This window comes from Phascolarctos cinereus, unplaced genomic scaffold (genome assembly GCF_003287225.1).
Source record: "Phascolarctos cinereus isolate Bilbo 61053 unplaced genomic scaffold, phaCin_HiC Scaffold_726;HRSCAF=1367, whole genome shotgun sequence".
Taxonomy (NCBI): domain Eukaryota; kingdom Metazoa; phylum Chordata; class Mammalia; order Diprotodontia; family Phascolarctidae; genus Phascolarctos; species Phascolarctos cinereus.
This window is the reverse complement of record NW_027556098.1, coordinates 257780775-257796879: the sequence shown is the minus strand read 5'-3', so window position 1 is coordinate 257796879 and position 16105 is coordinate 257780775. Positions and strand designations below refer to the sequence as shown.

The 16105-nt window shown below is 38.4% G+C and overlaps 1 protein-coding gene across 2 annotated transcripts in view; it reads left to right on the top strand.

Annotated features, from left to right (window-relative positions):
* The window catches only part of TNFRSF19 (TNF receptor superfamily member 19), a 91582-nt gene extending 75740 nt beyond the window's left edge, over nucleotides 1–15842 (top strand). For both annotated transcript variants that reach the window (XM_020997201.2, XM_020997202.2), the window contains exons 6-10: nucleotides 1694–1858; nucleotides 2382–2507; nucleotides 5194–5296; nucleotides 6006–6408; nucleotides 12267–15842. In XM_020997201.2, the coding sequence (XP_020852860.1) occupies nucleotides 1694–1858; nucleotides 2382–2507; nucleotides 5194–5296; nucleotides 6006–6408; nucleotides 12267–12275 (806 nt within the window). In that variant the 3' untranslated portion in view covers nucleotides 12276–15842. The remainder of the gene's footprint in view (nucleotides 1–1693; nucleotides 1859–2381; nucleotides 2508–5193; nucleotides 5297–6005; nucleotides 6409–12266) is intronic.
* Nucleotides 15843–16105: the final 263 nt, after the last annotated feature.

The window sequence follows — 16105 nt, the reverse complement described above, 5'->3', positions numbered from 1 at the left end:
TAACATTTTGAGATTCTCTGCATAATGGGGGTGAGAAAAACAGAGCATTTGCCCAGCTTAAATAACAGATTTAATTTCTTGGTTTAAATACATTTCAAAGGTGAAGAAGCCTAATATATTTCCATCATTAATTAATATTGGTGGAAAATGAGGAAATTGAAGTAGATGAATTTATAAAGCATTAAAGAAAGTGATCTCTTCAGAGCCTTTTAAAAAAATCTATGATTTGATCATTGCAGATGAATGGAAGAGTATCTAAGGAATTGAAAGTGACAGCAAATTCCATGTTACAGAATTCTTAGGAATTCTCTGTTAAACACCTCTACAGTGTATTGACTGTGACAGTTGCTAGAAGTGCCTGGGTGGTACAATAAATAGAGCACTGGATCTACAGTCAGGAAGACCTGAGTTCAAATTTAGCTTTGGACAATTTCTAGCTGTATGATCCTGGGCTAGTCATTTAATCTCTGCCTCAGTTTCCTCATATCTAAAATGAAGGTAACAGTAGCACCTACCTCCAGGGTTGTTGTGAGGATTAAATGAGATAATAATGTAAAGCATTTAGCACAGTGACTGGCACATAGTAGGTGCTTGTTTCCTTCTTTTAAATACTCCTTTCCTTCCTTCACATGCTCAGCCAAAGTTCACTCAGCAAGCGATGTAAAATTATGTTCAGGATAGTTTTGGTGTCAAATACATTGTAAATCCTCTAGGAGCTTACAATCCATTCTCATAATGAGGCAGAGGAATGACATCCAGGAATAAATATAATACAAAATAGAATGTGGCAGAGGCAAAGGAGGAATACAGACGTTCCTTAGCTGAACTAGAAACAGTTTCTTTTACTTAATAATGTTGCTTACTTGGGTTTTATTATGGTGACCATTCTATGCTACGACAGTCTTTTTTCCAAAATTTAGCAAGTCAAGACATACCTGTAACTGACCAATGTAGCAGTTAGGATATCTGAGTCATTCAGATGCCATATTTAATCAAGAATGATCCAATAATTATTTCCTAGTTTTAAAATGTGTGTTTCTCTCAGCATAACCTGCAAAATTATGACAGTAGGGATTTTTCTGCTCCTTTTTAACCTTATTGTGTATGATGTACACTTGGAAATATGTAGTCTTCCTTTTTATTCATACATTGCTTACAATGGGTTAATTTCAGAATCACATACTCTCAGAGTTAGAAGGTACTTCAGAGAAGGCCCTTCTACATAGTAGCCCTTCCTATAATTAGGACAATAAGAACAGAGCTAAAGAGAACTTAAAGAGTTTTCTTATGCAGCATACCCATTTTATAGATGAAGAAAGTAAAGGCTAGAGAAGTCAAATGACTTGTTCAAGGTCACATAGTTAGCAAAGGACAAGCTGGGGTTAGAACTGAGATCTTTTGGCTCCCAACAACACATTATTATGCCCTTCCCTAAGTCTTCTCCAAGCTAAGCATCTCCATTTCCTTCAACCAATCCTCAGATGGCATTATCCTGAGGCCATTTGCCATTCTTGGTCTCTTTCCATCTGATTGTGCTCCAGCTCCTCAAATGTGGCACCCATAACTGAACCCAGTGTTCCAAATGTGGTCTGACCATGGCAAGGATCGGCAGTATGATTATTCACCATAGAGTCAGCAGCTTTGTTCTACTTGTTATAATATTAATACTGACAGTCTTTCCCCTCTGTTTCAGGTACAACTAAAGTAAACCTTGTGAAGATCCCATCCACCACTTCCAGTCCAAGAGACACGGCTCTGGCAGCTGTGATCTGTAGTGCACTTGCCACCGTTCTGTTGGCCCTGCTCATCCTTTGTGTCATCTACTGTAAGAGGCAGTTCATGGAAAAGAAGCCACGCTGTAAGTCTCTAACTATTTCTGTTTCTAAGTAAGAAACTGGAGAAGTGAATTATCACCAGGGCCATTAAAGGGCTTGACAGGAAACCTGCCTAAAATGAGAACCAGCGAACTGTTAAAGTAATCGGAGATTAATGAAAATAAACCCTATAGTCTTTTAGTCTCAGGGAGGCCCGAGGACAGGGAGAAGGAGGAGGTACAGAATGAATGGCATTTTTATAGAAATGTTGACAAGTATGAAACATCTTAATGCCACTAGATAAAAATGCACATTGAAATTCTTTGTAACCTGAGAGTCCTACCACTTTTGTAGATTTTTTGACGAATGGTTTTCCATGTTTAATGATCTCATTTTAAGATTAAACCTACCAGGAATTGAAAATGCTAGATGTCTCATCTTAAAAAAAACTAGAAAAGGTTAGTTTGGAATTTTCCACATTCTCATGTTAATTTGTGCTTAATAAAGGAAAGTGCAAAAACAAAGAGTTAGCTTGATGCATTCTTCTTCTTCCCTCTTTCCCAACAGGGTCTATGAGATCACAGGATATCCAGTACAATGGGTCAGAGCTGTCATGTTTTGACAGACCTCAGCTTAATGAATATCCTCACAGAACTTGTTGTCAATGCCATCAAGATTCAGCACAGACTTGTGGTAAGTAAGGCCTCATTACGAGCATATTAGAGGAATAAGAATAACTGAAAGGAAGTGGGAACAGAAAGAATCAGGCACACATACCTAGGAATTGAGATGCTCTGCTTTAACTCCTAGTTAAAAATGGTATTGTCATATTATCCCCCCTTTCTCTCTGACAGTTTGGTTCTCATTCTAAGTGTTAAAAGAAAATTGTCACCTCATTAAAATCCTAGAATGTCTGGGCGAGTTCCTCTTCATTGCTTGGGGTCAACGGAGCTTTCATTTAAACAACCTGACACCCTGCCTGTTTAGACAAGTGTTGGTTTCCTGCCTTTCCTATAAAGCAGTTCTGAGAGTTCAATCGTTGACAGTTAAATTGATGTGTGAGATCTGTTGGCCTTGAACCCAGGAATTGTGTACATGAGACTTCATCCTGGAAAACTTTGAAGAAACCAAATGATTTTTAGAAATGTCCACACAAAAATGTTTTCTCCCAAGAGTTTTCATCACCATATCAGTGGTAACCATCAGTAATACTAAGTGACACAACCAGAAGAAGCCTAGAGAAAAGATATAGTTCTCCAAAATCATATTAACATGACGAGGGAATCACCCAAGGGGCTGGTGGTTCCAAAATCTTGAGTTTTTACAGAAGACTGAGTTTTGCTCCCGTCAGAGAAACAAGTAGAAAGTCTTCTTATGGGCTCCCATCTAGGATTCAGAATGTGAAGCACAGAATTAAAAGATCTGTTTGAAATTCATGAGAGAACAAAGTTTACAGAATATACTTGTGTACAACAAAATTATATGCATAAAGCTGAAAATGTGAGAAAATATCTTTTCCTAAATATTTTAATTTATTCCTGCAAGAAGGTAATGCATCTGCTCACAAATGGAAATTAAATACATTTATCTTCAGTCCAAGACAATGAGTTTATTAAATGTATGCTGCATATAAAGCTAGGAATTTTGTTTGTCTTTGTATACTCTGTAGTGTCTGGTATAGCAGTGAGCATATGCTCAGTCATTTTTATATGATGACCGAATATGTGAATGAGTGGCAGGTGGACTCAGGAATGGCATGATATCAGTGCCACTACATTATATGAGCAGGTGACCACTCTAGGTGGAGGCAGAAAGGCAAGGTGGATAGGGAGATGGCCTCAAAATCAGGAAAACCTGGGTTCAAGTCCCACCTTCAATACATGATCACTGTGAGACCCTAAGCAGTCAGATATTTTAGCATCCTAGGCAACTCTCCAAGACTGTAAGTGAAGAGAAGGTACTAGCATGTATTAATAAAGGAAGTTTCTTTACCTGGAAATTCCCTATAATGATGAAATTACAGGTTAAGTCCCTATTCTATCCAGTGGCTCACCAAGTATAGTCTGGAGACCCTTGAGCATCTCTAAGATTCTTATCAAGGGAGTTTCCAAGGTCAAAACTATTTTCATAGCAATACTAAGATATTTTAATTTCTAGTAGAGTAAACATAGTTACAACTCACATAAACAAAAGCTCTTTTAGGGGTCCCCAATCATTTTTAAGAGTACAAAGGGCTGCTGGGACCAAAAAGTTTTAAGAACTGCTGCCTATTCTGAATGCTCTGATTTATGGACTAAGGAGGTGAAGAACTGGTGAGTGGCAACCTTAGTAGGGTGCACAAGTTTGCATTTGATTCTCAATGATTCAAGTTATTTTAAAGAAGACAAAAATTACTGTAAGAACCAAATAAGTCAGTAAACCAAGAAGCATTTATTAAGGGCCTGCTATGTATCAAGCTTTGTGCTAGGTGTTGCGGATACCAATGCAAAGGCAAGACAGTCCCAACCCTCAAGGGATTTATGTTTCATTGGGGAAATGCATGTTCAATTAATTGCAAGAGAATCAGGAAAAATCTGGGAAACTGAGTGGCCCTTAAACAATTCCTGCAAGGGAGCCAGGAGTTCTAAGAAACAAAGGCAAGGGAAGCACATTTCAAACATGGTAGCCAGCCTGTGCAAAGGCTGGGAAATAAGAGGTGGCATCTTGTGAGTGGAGAGGAGTCGAATTTGGCTGCCACCTAGACACAAGGATGCACTTACATTTCGAAATGACGGTGGGGAGGAGGAAAAAATCTGGAAGAAATAAAACCAAATTTTTAAGAAGAGCAAGGTTATTTTCCACACATGACAGTTCATCTCTTGTGATAATGTCTTTATATACGGGGTTCCCATATCTGGAATGCACTCCCTTCTAATCTTCTACCACATACGATCCATTGCTTCCTTTCTTGATGCTCTCAATTATTAGCCCTCTCTCCTTGAAATTGTATTATGCTGTATATCCTTTGTATTTACTTTCTTGTGTACGTGGTGAATCCCCTTCATACTTCCTGAGGGCAGAGACTATGTGGGTTTTGCTATTGTAACCCCAGTGCCCTAAGAAATGCATGTTGAATTGTTGAACTGAGTGATGTTGCAATGGGAGTTACGTGAAGGAATCTTGTGACCCTATTTTATTTTATTTCATTTTAAAATTTTATTTATTTGAGTTTTCAACATATACTTTTATAAGATTTTGAGTTCCTAATTCTTTTCTCCCTTCCCTCCCCCTCTCCTCAAGATGGCAAGCAATCTGATATAGGCTATACATGTACAATCATATTAAACATATTTCTACATTAGTCATAACCCCATTTTAAAAACCCTTGTATTCTTCATAGGGCCAGTCCACTTGATTCCTTCCTTGTGCTGTGATGAGACCTGTAGCATGGATCATGGCACTCGGGGCTGTGCTCTCCACTCCAGGAGCACCCTTCACGAAAGGTAAGTTTAGACATTCATGACATTTCACGTCTCAAAGGACAAGCAATGAATTGATTGACTTACCAATGCCAAAATAGACCTCTCTGTCTCCAAATGCTGAATTTAAGAAGAGAAGTCATGTCTTCTGATTACCTTTCTGTGAAACGCCCCCAAATTAGGCAAATTCACTTATAGCTGCTTTACAATCCAGCCTTCTTTCTAGTTTACCCTCCACTTGTACTGTTTCTGCTGTATTTTTATTATTTCTACCAACTGAATATACTTAATCCCTATGCAAGACTTTGAATCAAGTACAAATATGATTTTATTGGAGATGGATTTTTCAGTTGACTGTCTGGTTTGGGTAGTCTTATAGATATGCAATAGAATGTAAGCACCTTGAAGGCAGGGACTTTTTCACTTTTGTCTTTGTATCCTCAGGTCCTAGCACAGGCTCTTGCACATAATAGGCATTTCAAAGATGTTTGTTTCTCCACTGATCAGGTGACTGATCCATTTAAAAGCAAATGAACTATTTTAGCTTAAATTAGTGAGGTAAGTAAATTAGGATAGCAGGAAGTATAACATTGCGATTCAGAGACCTTCTAAGAGTTTGGTAATCATTGTTTTAATGTCTCCAGACATCAGTCTTTTATAAGTTTTCTCCCTTCAGCTTTTACCGATACTCTTTTTTAAATTTAATTTTACTTTTGCTTTGTTGCCCTCTCAGGAATGCAAGTTCAGTGGGGGAAATGCTTCCAACATTCTTTGGTTCCATTTCCCACTCTACCTGCGGTGAGCTCTCAGATGCCTGGCCACTCATGCAGAATCCCATTTGCAGTGACACACTCTCTTTCTCTGAATCTTACTTGGAACTGAATGGAGGAGAGAGAAATTCACTCAACCTGGAAGCCGAAAACTCAGCCACTTTGGATTCAAACAGTAGCCAGGACCTGGTTGGTACAGTGACTCCACTTCAATCTCATTCTGAAAACTTGGCAGAAACTACTGAATGGTCTCAACAAAACATACCAACAGACCCATCACTAACTCAGGAGACTTTATCTTTTAGAAACCAACTGGAGCAACAGAATGAGGATACCATGAATATGGTCCCCCAACCTTCCCTCCAGGTAAGAAAAGATGATTAATGTCAGTGTTTACTTAGCATCTGCATGTCATAGATCGACCTTGAAATGAAAACACTGGTTCTGGGTTGGTAATTGGGAAATGGGGTTTACCCAGATCTTAGAGTACACTTGATGAGAAATTTAATATTCTATTTCGGTTTTTAAAAGCAGCTAAGCGGTGCAGTGGATAGAGCACCGGCCCTGGAGCCAAGAGGACCTGAGTTTAAATCCAGCCTCAGACATATAACACTCACTAGCTGTGTGACTCTGGGCAAGTCACTTAACCTCAGTTGCTTCACAAAAAAAATAAAATAAAATAAAATAAAAGGAATAATGGGAATTGGCTTCTGGAAGGGTTCTGAATATATTAAATTCCTGTTTACAAAAATTCATAACATATTCCATAACCTCAGTGATCAGCCCTTCATTGCTAAAATTCTGTTTTGAACTAGAAAATCCTGTACTGGTCATAGATAGGGTTCTGGTTGTACTAAGAGGCTAATGTGTTATCCAGTATTTTGAGGTAGAATGGGGACAGAGCACTTTGGGACTAGAGTCCAGAAGGCTTGAGATTGAGTCCCAGCTCCTCTTGTGAGCAGCTCTGTGGCCTTGGGCAAGTCACTTTAACTCTCTGGGCCTTAGTTTCCTTGCTATAAAATGGAGATAACAGTTCCATGACATACTTCGTGGGGGTTTGGGGGAGACTCCAATGACATAACTATAGTTAAAGCCCTTTGGGCCCTGCACAAATATTGAAAAGTAAACCGATCTAGATGATCCCTTAACACCTCTTCTTGATCTAAAGCCTTTAATTTTTAAGGCATTTAACAAATGTTTGCTGAATGAAAATAGTTTATGAATTAGAATAACGTGTGTGTGTGTGTGTGTGTGTGTGTGTGTGTGTGTGTGTGTGTGTTCCTTTTCTGGGTGGGAAAGAGTATGGACTTTTGTCTTTGAATGGTCAACACATGGCAGAAGAGAACATATGTGCCCTTTCCCCAGCTGGGAAGCAGAGAAGGGAGTGGGGCCAGAAAGTGAGTTCATCCTACCTTCTCTGAGTTACGCCCAGTGGCTACTTGAGCCTGTTCATATAATGACTTCCCTGTATTCACCAAATGTGTGCTTTGAGAGAATCCAGCTAGTGATGACGGGTAGCGCATAATGATCAAAAAGGGCGGTCAGCATCCTATCTAACACACATTTTTTAGAGAGAAAATAGGACCCCTGGTGGCATATGTTAGTTAGGCTGAAGAACTATTTTCTCAGGCTTTTTATACTGAATCATGATACCCTGAAAATTAAATTTGAATAATAAATATACTATATTGGAATATCAGGAGGACTTAAAATCAAAATACCTATGTTTGAATTCTGGCTATTTTGTTTACTATCTGTATGACCTTGGGCAAGTCATTAGCCTCAATTTCTTCCTTTATAAAATGAGAAGACTGGGATAGACAGAAGGTCTTTAACATCCCCTACCTCTCTAAATGCTACAGTTCTATTTGTATCTCTATCAATTTCCATGGACTGAATTTTCAGCTATTTAAAGTATATTAAAATATATTGAATCTCCATTAGTGATTTCTTTTTAACCAATCGATTGTTTGGCATTAAGCAAGTCATTGGGCCTCTGTTCCTTCACCTATCCGATAAAGGGTTTCACTTAGATGTTTTCTAAAGTCCCTTCCAGCACTAAGTTCTATCAGTCTGTGATTCTTCCATTGACAGGTTTTGGTTATTCCCCTTGCTGTCAACTATTGTTGTGGGAGAGACGGAATAATTAGGAACAAGTATATGCTACCAACAGAACTCTTAAGCAGAGCTTTTTTTTTTTAATCTAGTGTATTGACAGTATATGAAATTATTAGTTATCAACTATTTTGTGGCCTTTTGTCAAATATTTTGATGTAATATTTGTGGGGATTCTCCATGTTCTAACCTCAACTTAATTCTATAAGAGTTCCAGGAAAGAAATATTTCAGTGAAAAGTCCTACCTCTTTGAGCTTCTTGTCTTATTTTTCTTTCATGTTATTTTCCTGGTGGTGGTATGAAAGAATTGTTGTCATGGCTTTGCGATTGTTAAGGGTATTTCTTTGTGTTTTTTTTTTGCAAGGCAGTCAGGGTTAAGTGACTTGCCCAGGGTCACACAGCTGGTGAGTATCATGTGTCTGAGGTCACATTTGAACTCAGGTACTCCTGACTCCAGGGCTGGTGCTCTATTCCCTGCACCACCTAGCTGCCCCCCGTTAAGGTTTGAATTTATAAAATTACCCTTAGACTGTGCAATTAATGGGGCAGTGTTTTTTGTTTTAATTTACCCCTACTCAAATAAGAAAATTATCAAAACCTGAGAGGAAGGAAGGAAGGAAGGAAGGAAGGAAGGAAGGAAGGAAGGAAGGAAAAAAGCATTTATTAAATGTCTACTATGTGCCAGCCACCATGCTAATCACTTTACAAATAGTATCTTATTTCATCCTCACAATAGTTCTTTGAGGTAGATGCTTGCTGTTATTATCCCCATTTTACATTTGAGGAAATTGAGGCAGACAGAGGTTAAGTGGCTTGCCCAGGGTCACTGGGCCGGATTTGAACTTACGTCTTCCTGTTTCCAGATCTAGTTCTCTGTGCTAGCTGCTTCCAGGAATTAGTACAAGAAGACAAAACTTGCAATACTAACAGACGTGATTATAATGATAACATTGTATCTTGTGTATAAATATTATGTTAGAGTCAGGTAATATGTATTATTAATGAAAAGCCTTTTACATATAATTTGTAAATATTTTAAGATCATAGACTGAAAACTAGAAGAGGCCTCAAGTCATCTTGTCCAATTCCTTCATTTTATAGATGAGGGAACTGAGTCACAGAGAGTTTTTAAGTGACTGTGTAATTCCAACCCAGGTCTTACCAATCCAAAGTTTGGCATTCAATCCTACTGCAGCATGTTACCTGGTAAAGAAAGCTCTGCCAGAATATTTGTTCTCCAAGAAGGTCTTAGTCTGTTGATCTTCTCGATATTGTTCCAGGCCCATCTATTCCCTTAAGGTTTACTTATGTAGTGCCTTACAAATAGAAACTTCTTCTTAATATTTGTTGATTGACTAGTAAATGCTTGTTGAATGATTGAGGAGATGCATGGATGGCTAATAGGAAGGAAGGTACCAATAGAGGGCACAATAAGGAAGAGCTGCATTTTTTGCATTTTTTTTTCAGTTTGATTCAGAGGCCTTAGAAAATCATACATTTGCTTTTGAAGAAACCAATAAAGAATATGGTCAGGTCAAACATCACTAATCTATGGCAATGGGATTATGGCAAACATAATGAGTTTGCCTTAATGACCAGAAAAACCCACACTTCATTTGAATTTAATGGTAGCCATTAAAAATATATTTAATATGAATGTATGTGTAGAGCCTGTATCAGACTGCACACTGTCTTGGGGAGGGTGAGAAAATTAAAACTTCAAAATCATGTGGAAGTGAATGTTGAAAACTAAAAATAAATTAATTTTTAAAAAATAGAACCCATTAGCAGTCAAACAATATAATAAAGTTCTTAAATATCTTTCCCTTAAACGGGCTTGGCATATCCCTTGGAATCTTGCTTACTGTGGTTAATATATTTAGCAAATTATTTTCTCTTTATATTAGTGTACTTGAGTCAAGCCCAGGTTAAGTTCTTTAAAATCCAAATTACGGGAGGCTGAATTTGATTGCAGAGTAAATTTCCTTCTCTAAGCTCTTTCTCCAGGGCCTCATCCTGGAGTGAAAGGTGACCCTGAGATCTGAAAGGCCATTGGCGGAGAGAGTACAAGCCTTGGCAAGTCTTACCAAACAGAAAAGGCCTTGGGTGGAAGAGATCTGCTAGCAGATTGGCCCCCTCAGGAGCAGGCCAGCTGAGTGCCCAGAGGCTCATCACCATCAGGGGATTCATCTTTTGGCCCTAGCAAATCATCTGATAAAGTGTGGAGGGGTCACCATCTGTGTCAGTGCATGGAGTGCTCCCCACTCCCACCAATGAAAGTAGATCTTTTGAAAATATTAATGATGTAAAATCTCACTGATCTGGGCTAATTTCAGAGAAAATCAGGGTTGTTGACTTGGTTATCAAGTTTATTAATTCATATGAATTAAAAATCAGAATTATAGAAAGTATTTCACCTTTTCCTCCCAGTATTTTGGTGGAGTGGATAGAGCCCTGGACCTAGAGTCAGGAAGGCCTAAATTCAAATCCTGCCTCAGACACTTACTAGTTGTGTAACTCTGGGCAAATTACTTTCTCTTCTTACTCTCAGTTTCCTCATCTGTAAAATGGGCATAACTATAGCACCTACTCCCTAGGGTTCTTGTGGGGACACAGTGAAATGATACTTTTAAAGACAGTTGCCAACCTTATAGCCTTATATAAATGCTCACTATTATTTTTATTAATTCATGTCCACATGGTAACTTAATCTACCAGTGTTGCTAGTTTATACCTCTAAGGATTTACCTTAATAAGCAGATAAAACTGGCTTATAATTACCCTGTCAATAACTTTAACTACTTAAGAAAAACTATTTCAGGATAACCACCAGTACTTTGAAAACACCAATTTCTATTTCCCTTTCATTCTTGTTTACAGTAATATTTTGCTCAGCAGATCTCTTTATAGATTGTAGAAAAGGTCATTTTCAGCCTAGGTCTTGTCTGAATCATCCTACATTCTACATTAGCAGTATCTGAACTAATGTGGTTTTACTATATTTAATTCAGCTTATTATATTTTTTTGCATGTTCTTCCTTTTGGCCTAAAGTACCCTTGCTTTGTGATTTCCGGGAGTCAATGTCCTATTTTGAGAGGGCCAAACATAATGCTTTCTTTCCGCCTCAAGTCCAATTCCTCAAACTGCCCTCAGGGGGTCAGAGGTTCCTTCCGGCTAGGAAGATCTGTCAGAGGCTGATTGTGCACATTCCCATGAGACATTTGGGAAAAAAAAGGTTTCATGCTCCCTCTCCCCCAGCTATCTGCAAACTTTCTCCTGTTGCTTAATTGATGACAGTATCTTCCAGCAATTCAATCAAAGGCATTGCATATGGACTCCTTTCTATTTCTATGGAGAATAAGCAATGTATAACCCTCCTTCCTTCCAATACAACCTATTTATACTTTAAGGGTCTACCATACGGGAATGATACCCCCTATTTGCAATGTTAGCAACGAGGTGGCATAATAGAAGTGGGTTAAGGAGTCTAGGTTAGAGCACTAGACCTCAAATCAGGGAGTCCCGAGGGCAAATTCTGCCTCAGATGACAGTAGACAAGTCTCTTCATCTCTGCCTACTTCAGCATCCTCAGCTTTAAAATGGGGATAATAATGGCACCTCCTTCCCAGTGTTGTTGTGAAGATAAAATTAGATATTTGTAAAGCACTTTGCAAATCTTAAAGCGCTGCATAAATATCATTATTATTATTATTAATGTTTCTCTCACCTTGACCAGACAATTAGACTAGAGTCTATGAGTTTATGGAATACTGCTCATGTCGTTTGTTTGGAGGGGGAGAGAAAATCCACACCCGTCTCTCACTGTGTATGAAGTAATAGTTAGAGTTTGCAAATATTAGATGTGCTTCAGGAGCTCTGAAAATGTTCACTTCATTCCCAGACTTCTATGGGAACAGCTTCAGTGTTTGAAGCTCTATCATCCAACCTCAGAGAACTAGCAATGGTCCTTTTGTTCATATAGTATGACACCAGCACAGAACGTTAGCAAAAAGGGATATTTGAAAATGAAATTGCTCTTCCTAAGTCTGTGTTTCCTTTAGTGTGCATTTAACAAACTTTTTTTTCCCCCTTCTGTCGTGGTTTCAGGAAGCCTAAAGGACTCTTTTCTACCAGGAATGGAAGTGTACATAACCCTAATGCCACTCTGCTAATACTGGGGAACCGAACCCCATCTGGACCTTGGATGGTTTTTGAGAAAGCTGAATTGAACTGGCTACGTTTCAAGTCTTTCAGCCAATTGTGCCTGAGCCAGACCAGCTGGGAGCTGAAACCCCAGGGCATAACTCGAGAAAAGACTAAAGGCAGATTCATGATACTTTGCATCTCTTCCAAATAAGCAGTTTCCATGCTACATGTGTGACTGAAAGGACTAAAGGATTGAGCTTGAAGATAAAGAGATTATATCCATGTAACTGGAAGCAGAATTGAGTTAGGACCTGTATTCCTCCACCAAACAGCTGCATGAGACTGAAGAGATGGGGCATTTGTGGAGTTCACGTTTTGTTTTCAAAAACAAATGGAGTAAATGGCATCATACTAGACATCAGCTTAGATTGTTTGGTTTTGATGTAGAAGGAACTCAAAAGTAAGTTCTTCTGCTTGTTCAAAGGCCCTTTTTTGATAGTTTAGGCTCCTGAGCCCAGGTGATTAGAGTATTAATGAGGCCAGAGGTTTGGGGTAATCTCTACCCAGGCTGGTTAGCTTCTCATATAAAGAAGAACTATACACAGACTGCATCCCCAGTGGTAACCAGGAATCTGACAGATGTATGCTCTTGGTCATAATGGAGAGTGCACAAGAGAGTGGATGGCTCAGTGTCATCTAGCACCATTACTGCCAAAAAAAAGTAACAATGCACACACATTACCAGCAGTGGATCATCTTTATGTACAACGGACAATGCGCAAATGTATGTATTGATGAGGAAGCTTTTTATTGTTACATCTGTTTCCAAGGTTGAGCTTCCAATGCTCAGAAATGTCTACATCATAGTTAACCAGTATTTCTAGGATAAAGAGCTTTTATTAAAGTAGTGCCTTTTGTATGGAAGGCTTAATAAGCTGTAACATAGCAGATTCATCCACCATTAGAGTGTAGAATTTGTTAGTAGCCTTTGACAAAACTCCACAGTACATCAAAACCAGAAGAGTATTTGAGGCTGGTAGTATGTAGTTACATTAGAAGGGGGTCCTTAACTAGTGCCACTATGTTATGGTACCGAAGCCTCTCCCTGCCCCCATCAGAATTACTAACTGCCTGTAGGAGCATAGGAGAATCATAAAAGCACTCACTCCATCCCCTATCACCTCTGGATTTGTGCACTGGATACCCTGAAGTGATTTGCTAGAAAGAAGAAAAAATAACCCTGGTGGGGTGAAAAAAGAGATGTGCCTGGTACGTTTGGGCAGTCTATTCCCTTTTCCTGTGGCTGAGGAAAAGTTTAAAAAGGGCTCCCCTTCTTACTGCTAGAGCCAACACAATCAGGTTTTTCCTGTGTCTTTTAACCAATTCCTCTTGTTAACTCTTGGCCACATTTGCACTTTTCAAACTTTGATTTTTATCTCATCAGCATTGTCTTTTTTTTCCAGTCCATTTATGTACTTAAGGTTTAAAGCTAATGTTCATTTTTTCCCCCAGTCTTGTTTAAGTCCAGCTTTTCAAGTGGATTTTGCCCGCTTATTTTTGTACATTGTGGTTTGATAACAGTGGAAAACATAATTTGTCCTCTTCCATATAGCCTTGCCTCTCTCCGGTCAGTGTGTGGTTGAGGTACATCTTTGTTAGCTTGTCTTGTTTTTTCTCCCATCTTATTACCTCACTTCCTTCCAGCTGAAAAAGGAAATTACGTGGTTTCTCATAGTCTATAATCTTCCATGTCTACCATGTGGACAAACAGAATTGAATTTTTTTTAGAGTATTAACACTACTATTAGTTAAGTACAAGAGCAATCGTGTACATTGCAGTATTAAGAAAAACATTATACCCACTAAAAAGAAACTCCAGTATGCATTATTGTGCAAGACACTTTGCTAACCAAGAGCTAACAGGAATGCTATTAGCACAGCCATAAGAAGAAACCTGGTTTTTGCGTTAAAGGAACGATAGATGGGGGGGGGTATTATGAAATTCATCATTGGGTCAAAAATCTAAGCTCATTTTACTCATGTAAACACCTTTGACCTTTATGAAAATCATTTTCAGGAAAACCTCTTTCATGGACAATTTCCACAGATTCTTTAAAAATACTTTTGAAAATGTAGCCAGTATCTCACCACAAGTCAGTCATACTGCATTTAGGTCAACAGAGAAAATTTCTCCAAGAAAGTATAGTAAGGAGCATCAATTTGAACGATTTACTGTAACTCAGACATATATGTAATTGATTCCAATTGTTTTCCGTCTACTCAGAGATTTAGAGATAGAAAGAACCTTAGAAATCATCTTGATCCAACCTCCTCATTATACAGTTGAGGAAACTGAGGCCCAGTGACTTTAAATAACTTGCCCAAGGTCACATGGCTAGCTAGTGACATAGGCAAGAGCAGGGTCCAGGTCTTCTGTCTCCCCATCCAGTATTTTTCTCCCTACACCTTGCTACTTTTGTTATGACAAAAGAGCAATGGAATGGTTTGCTTTTTTTAAATCACCCTTGTGTGATCTCAGTTTTTTTTTTATCACATAAAGAACTCTTACTAACTTCAAAGACAGATGCCTAAAAGAGAACACTCAATGATTATGAATGAGATTTTTGGCCTTGGCTCTCAAAACGTCATATCTGATCAGTAGAGAAATGCTCAGAGTTGCAAGGCCATTTCATTACCACCCGCTGGAGAGGCAAACGATAATGTTCTGCTGACTCTTTTAAGCTTGGTTAATATTTTAGAGAAATGCAGTACACACTTCAGATTCCTAAAGATATTTTTGGAATGTTGCATAGCGGTCAACAGATTGACCTTTCAGGGTATGTGTGCAACGAAATCAGATAATTCATGAGTTAAAGCACGTAGCCTGGTGGAGTTTACAGTCAGTGTGATCATTTTGGTTCAATGGCATTGGGGGTGTGCTGGAGCCAATTTGAACCAGTTCTCAAGAGCTGATTATTAAATTTTCAGTGTGAGCATTTACACCTTAGAAATCAGTAAATGCTACAATTCAGGACTTGATTTATTGTTTTGTTGATCGTCTAGACTTAATAAAGTGACGGGGAAAATGTTGACAATGCAGATTAAATTTAAAAGTGTGTCATGCATACTTTTTTTGTTTTGGAGAGCTGGTTGTTAAACATTTACTAGTATACCCCTGAACATTCTTATGTATGAAATTCATTCAAAGAATGAAGTGTCTATTGAGATTACTGAATTAAAGCACAGGATTTTCCCCTCCTCCCTTAATGTAAATTGTACATATTTTTTAAAAATAGATTTTTCTACTTTGAACTGCTATTGTTTATGTTGTTTAGGTCAAGCACTGTGGGCTGTGCCAGTAGAAAACATCCATTGCCACTTTGAGGGTGTCAGCTTGAATGAATTTAGTTTGCATCATTGCTTTTTTTTTTGCATACGAGACATTTTTTAAATTCCATAAGTTATAGTTTTCTTGTATAAATAGTTGTGTGATGCTTTTTTTATTTGTGAATAAAATTGTTACTTAAATTGTTCTTATTTGTGTGTCCAATGAAGAAGTCATTTCATGGAATGCTAAGATTTAAAGCTGGAAAAGTGGGAGATTTGTGGTTCTTAGAGTCATAGATTTAGAACTGAAAGGGCCCCTGGGGGTCATCTAGTCCAAGATGCAGGTAAAGAAACTGAGGCTTACAGAGGTGAGAGTCAATGCTGAAACCCCATCTATTGACTCCAAATATGTTACTCTACATTTCACCATACATGCATTTTTAGCTGGATGCAATATTTTTTTCTTCCTCTAC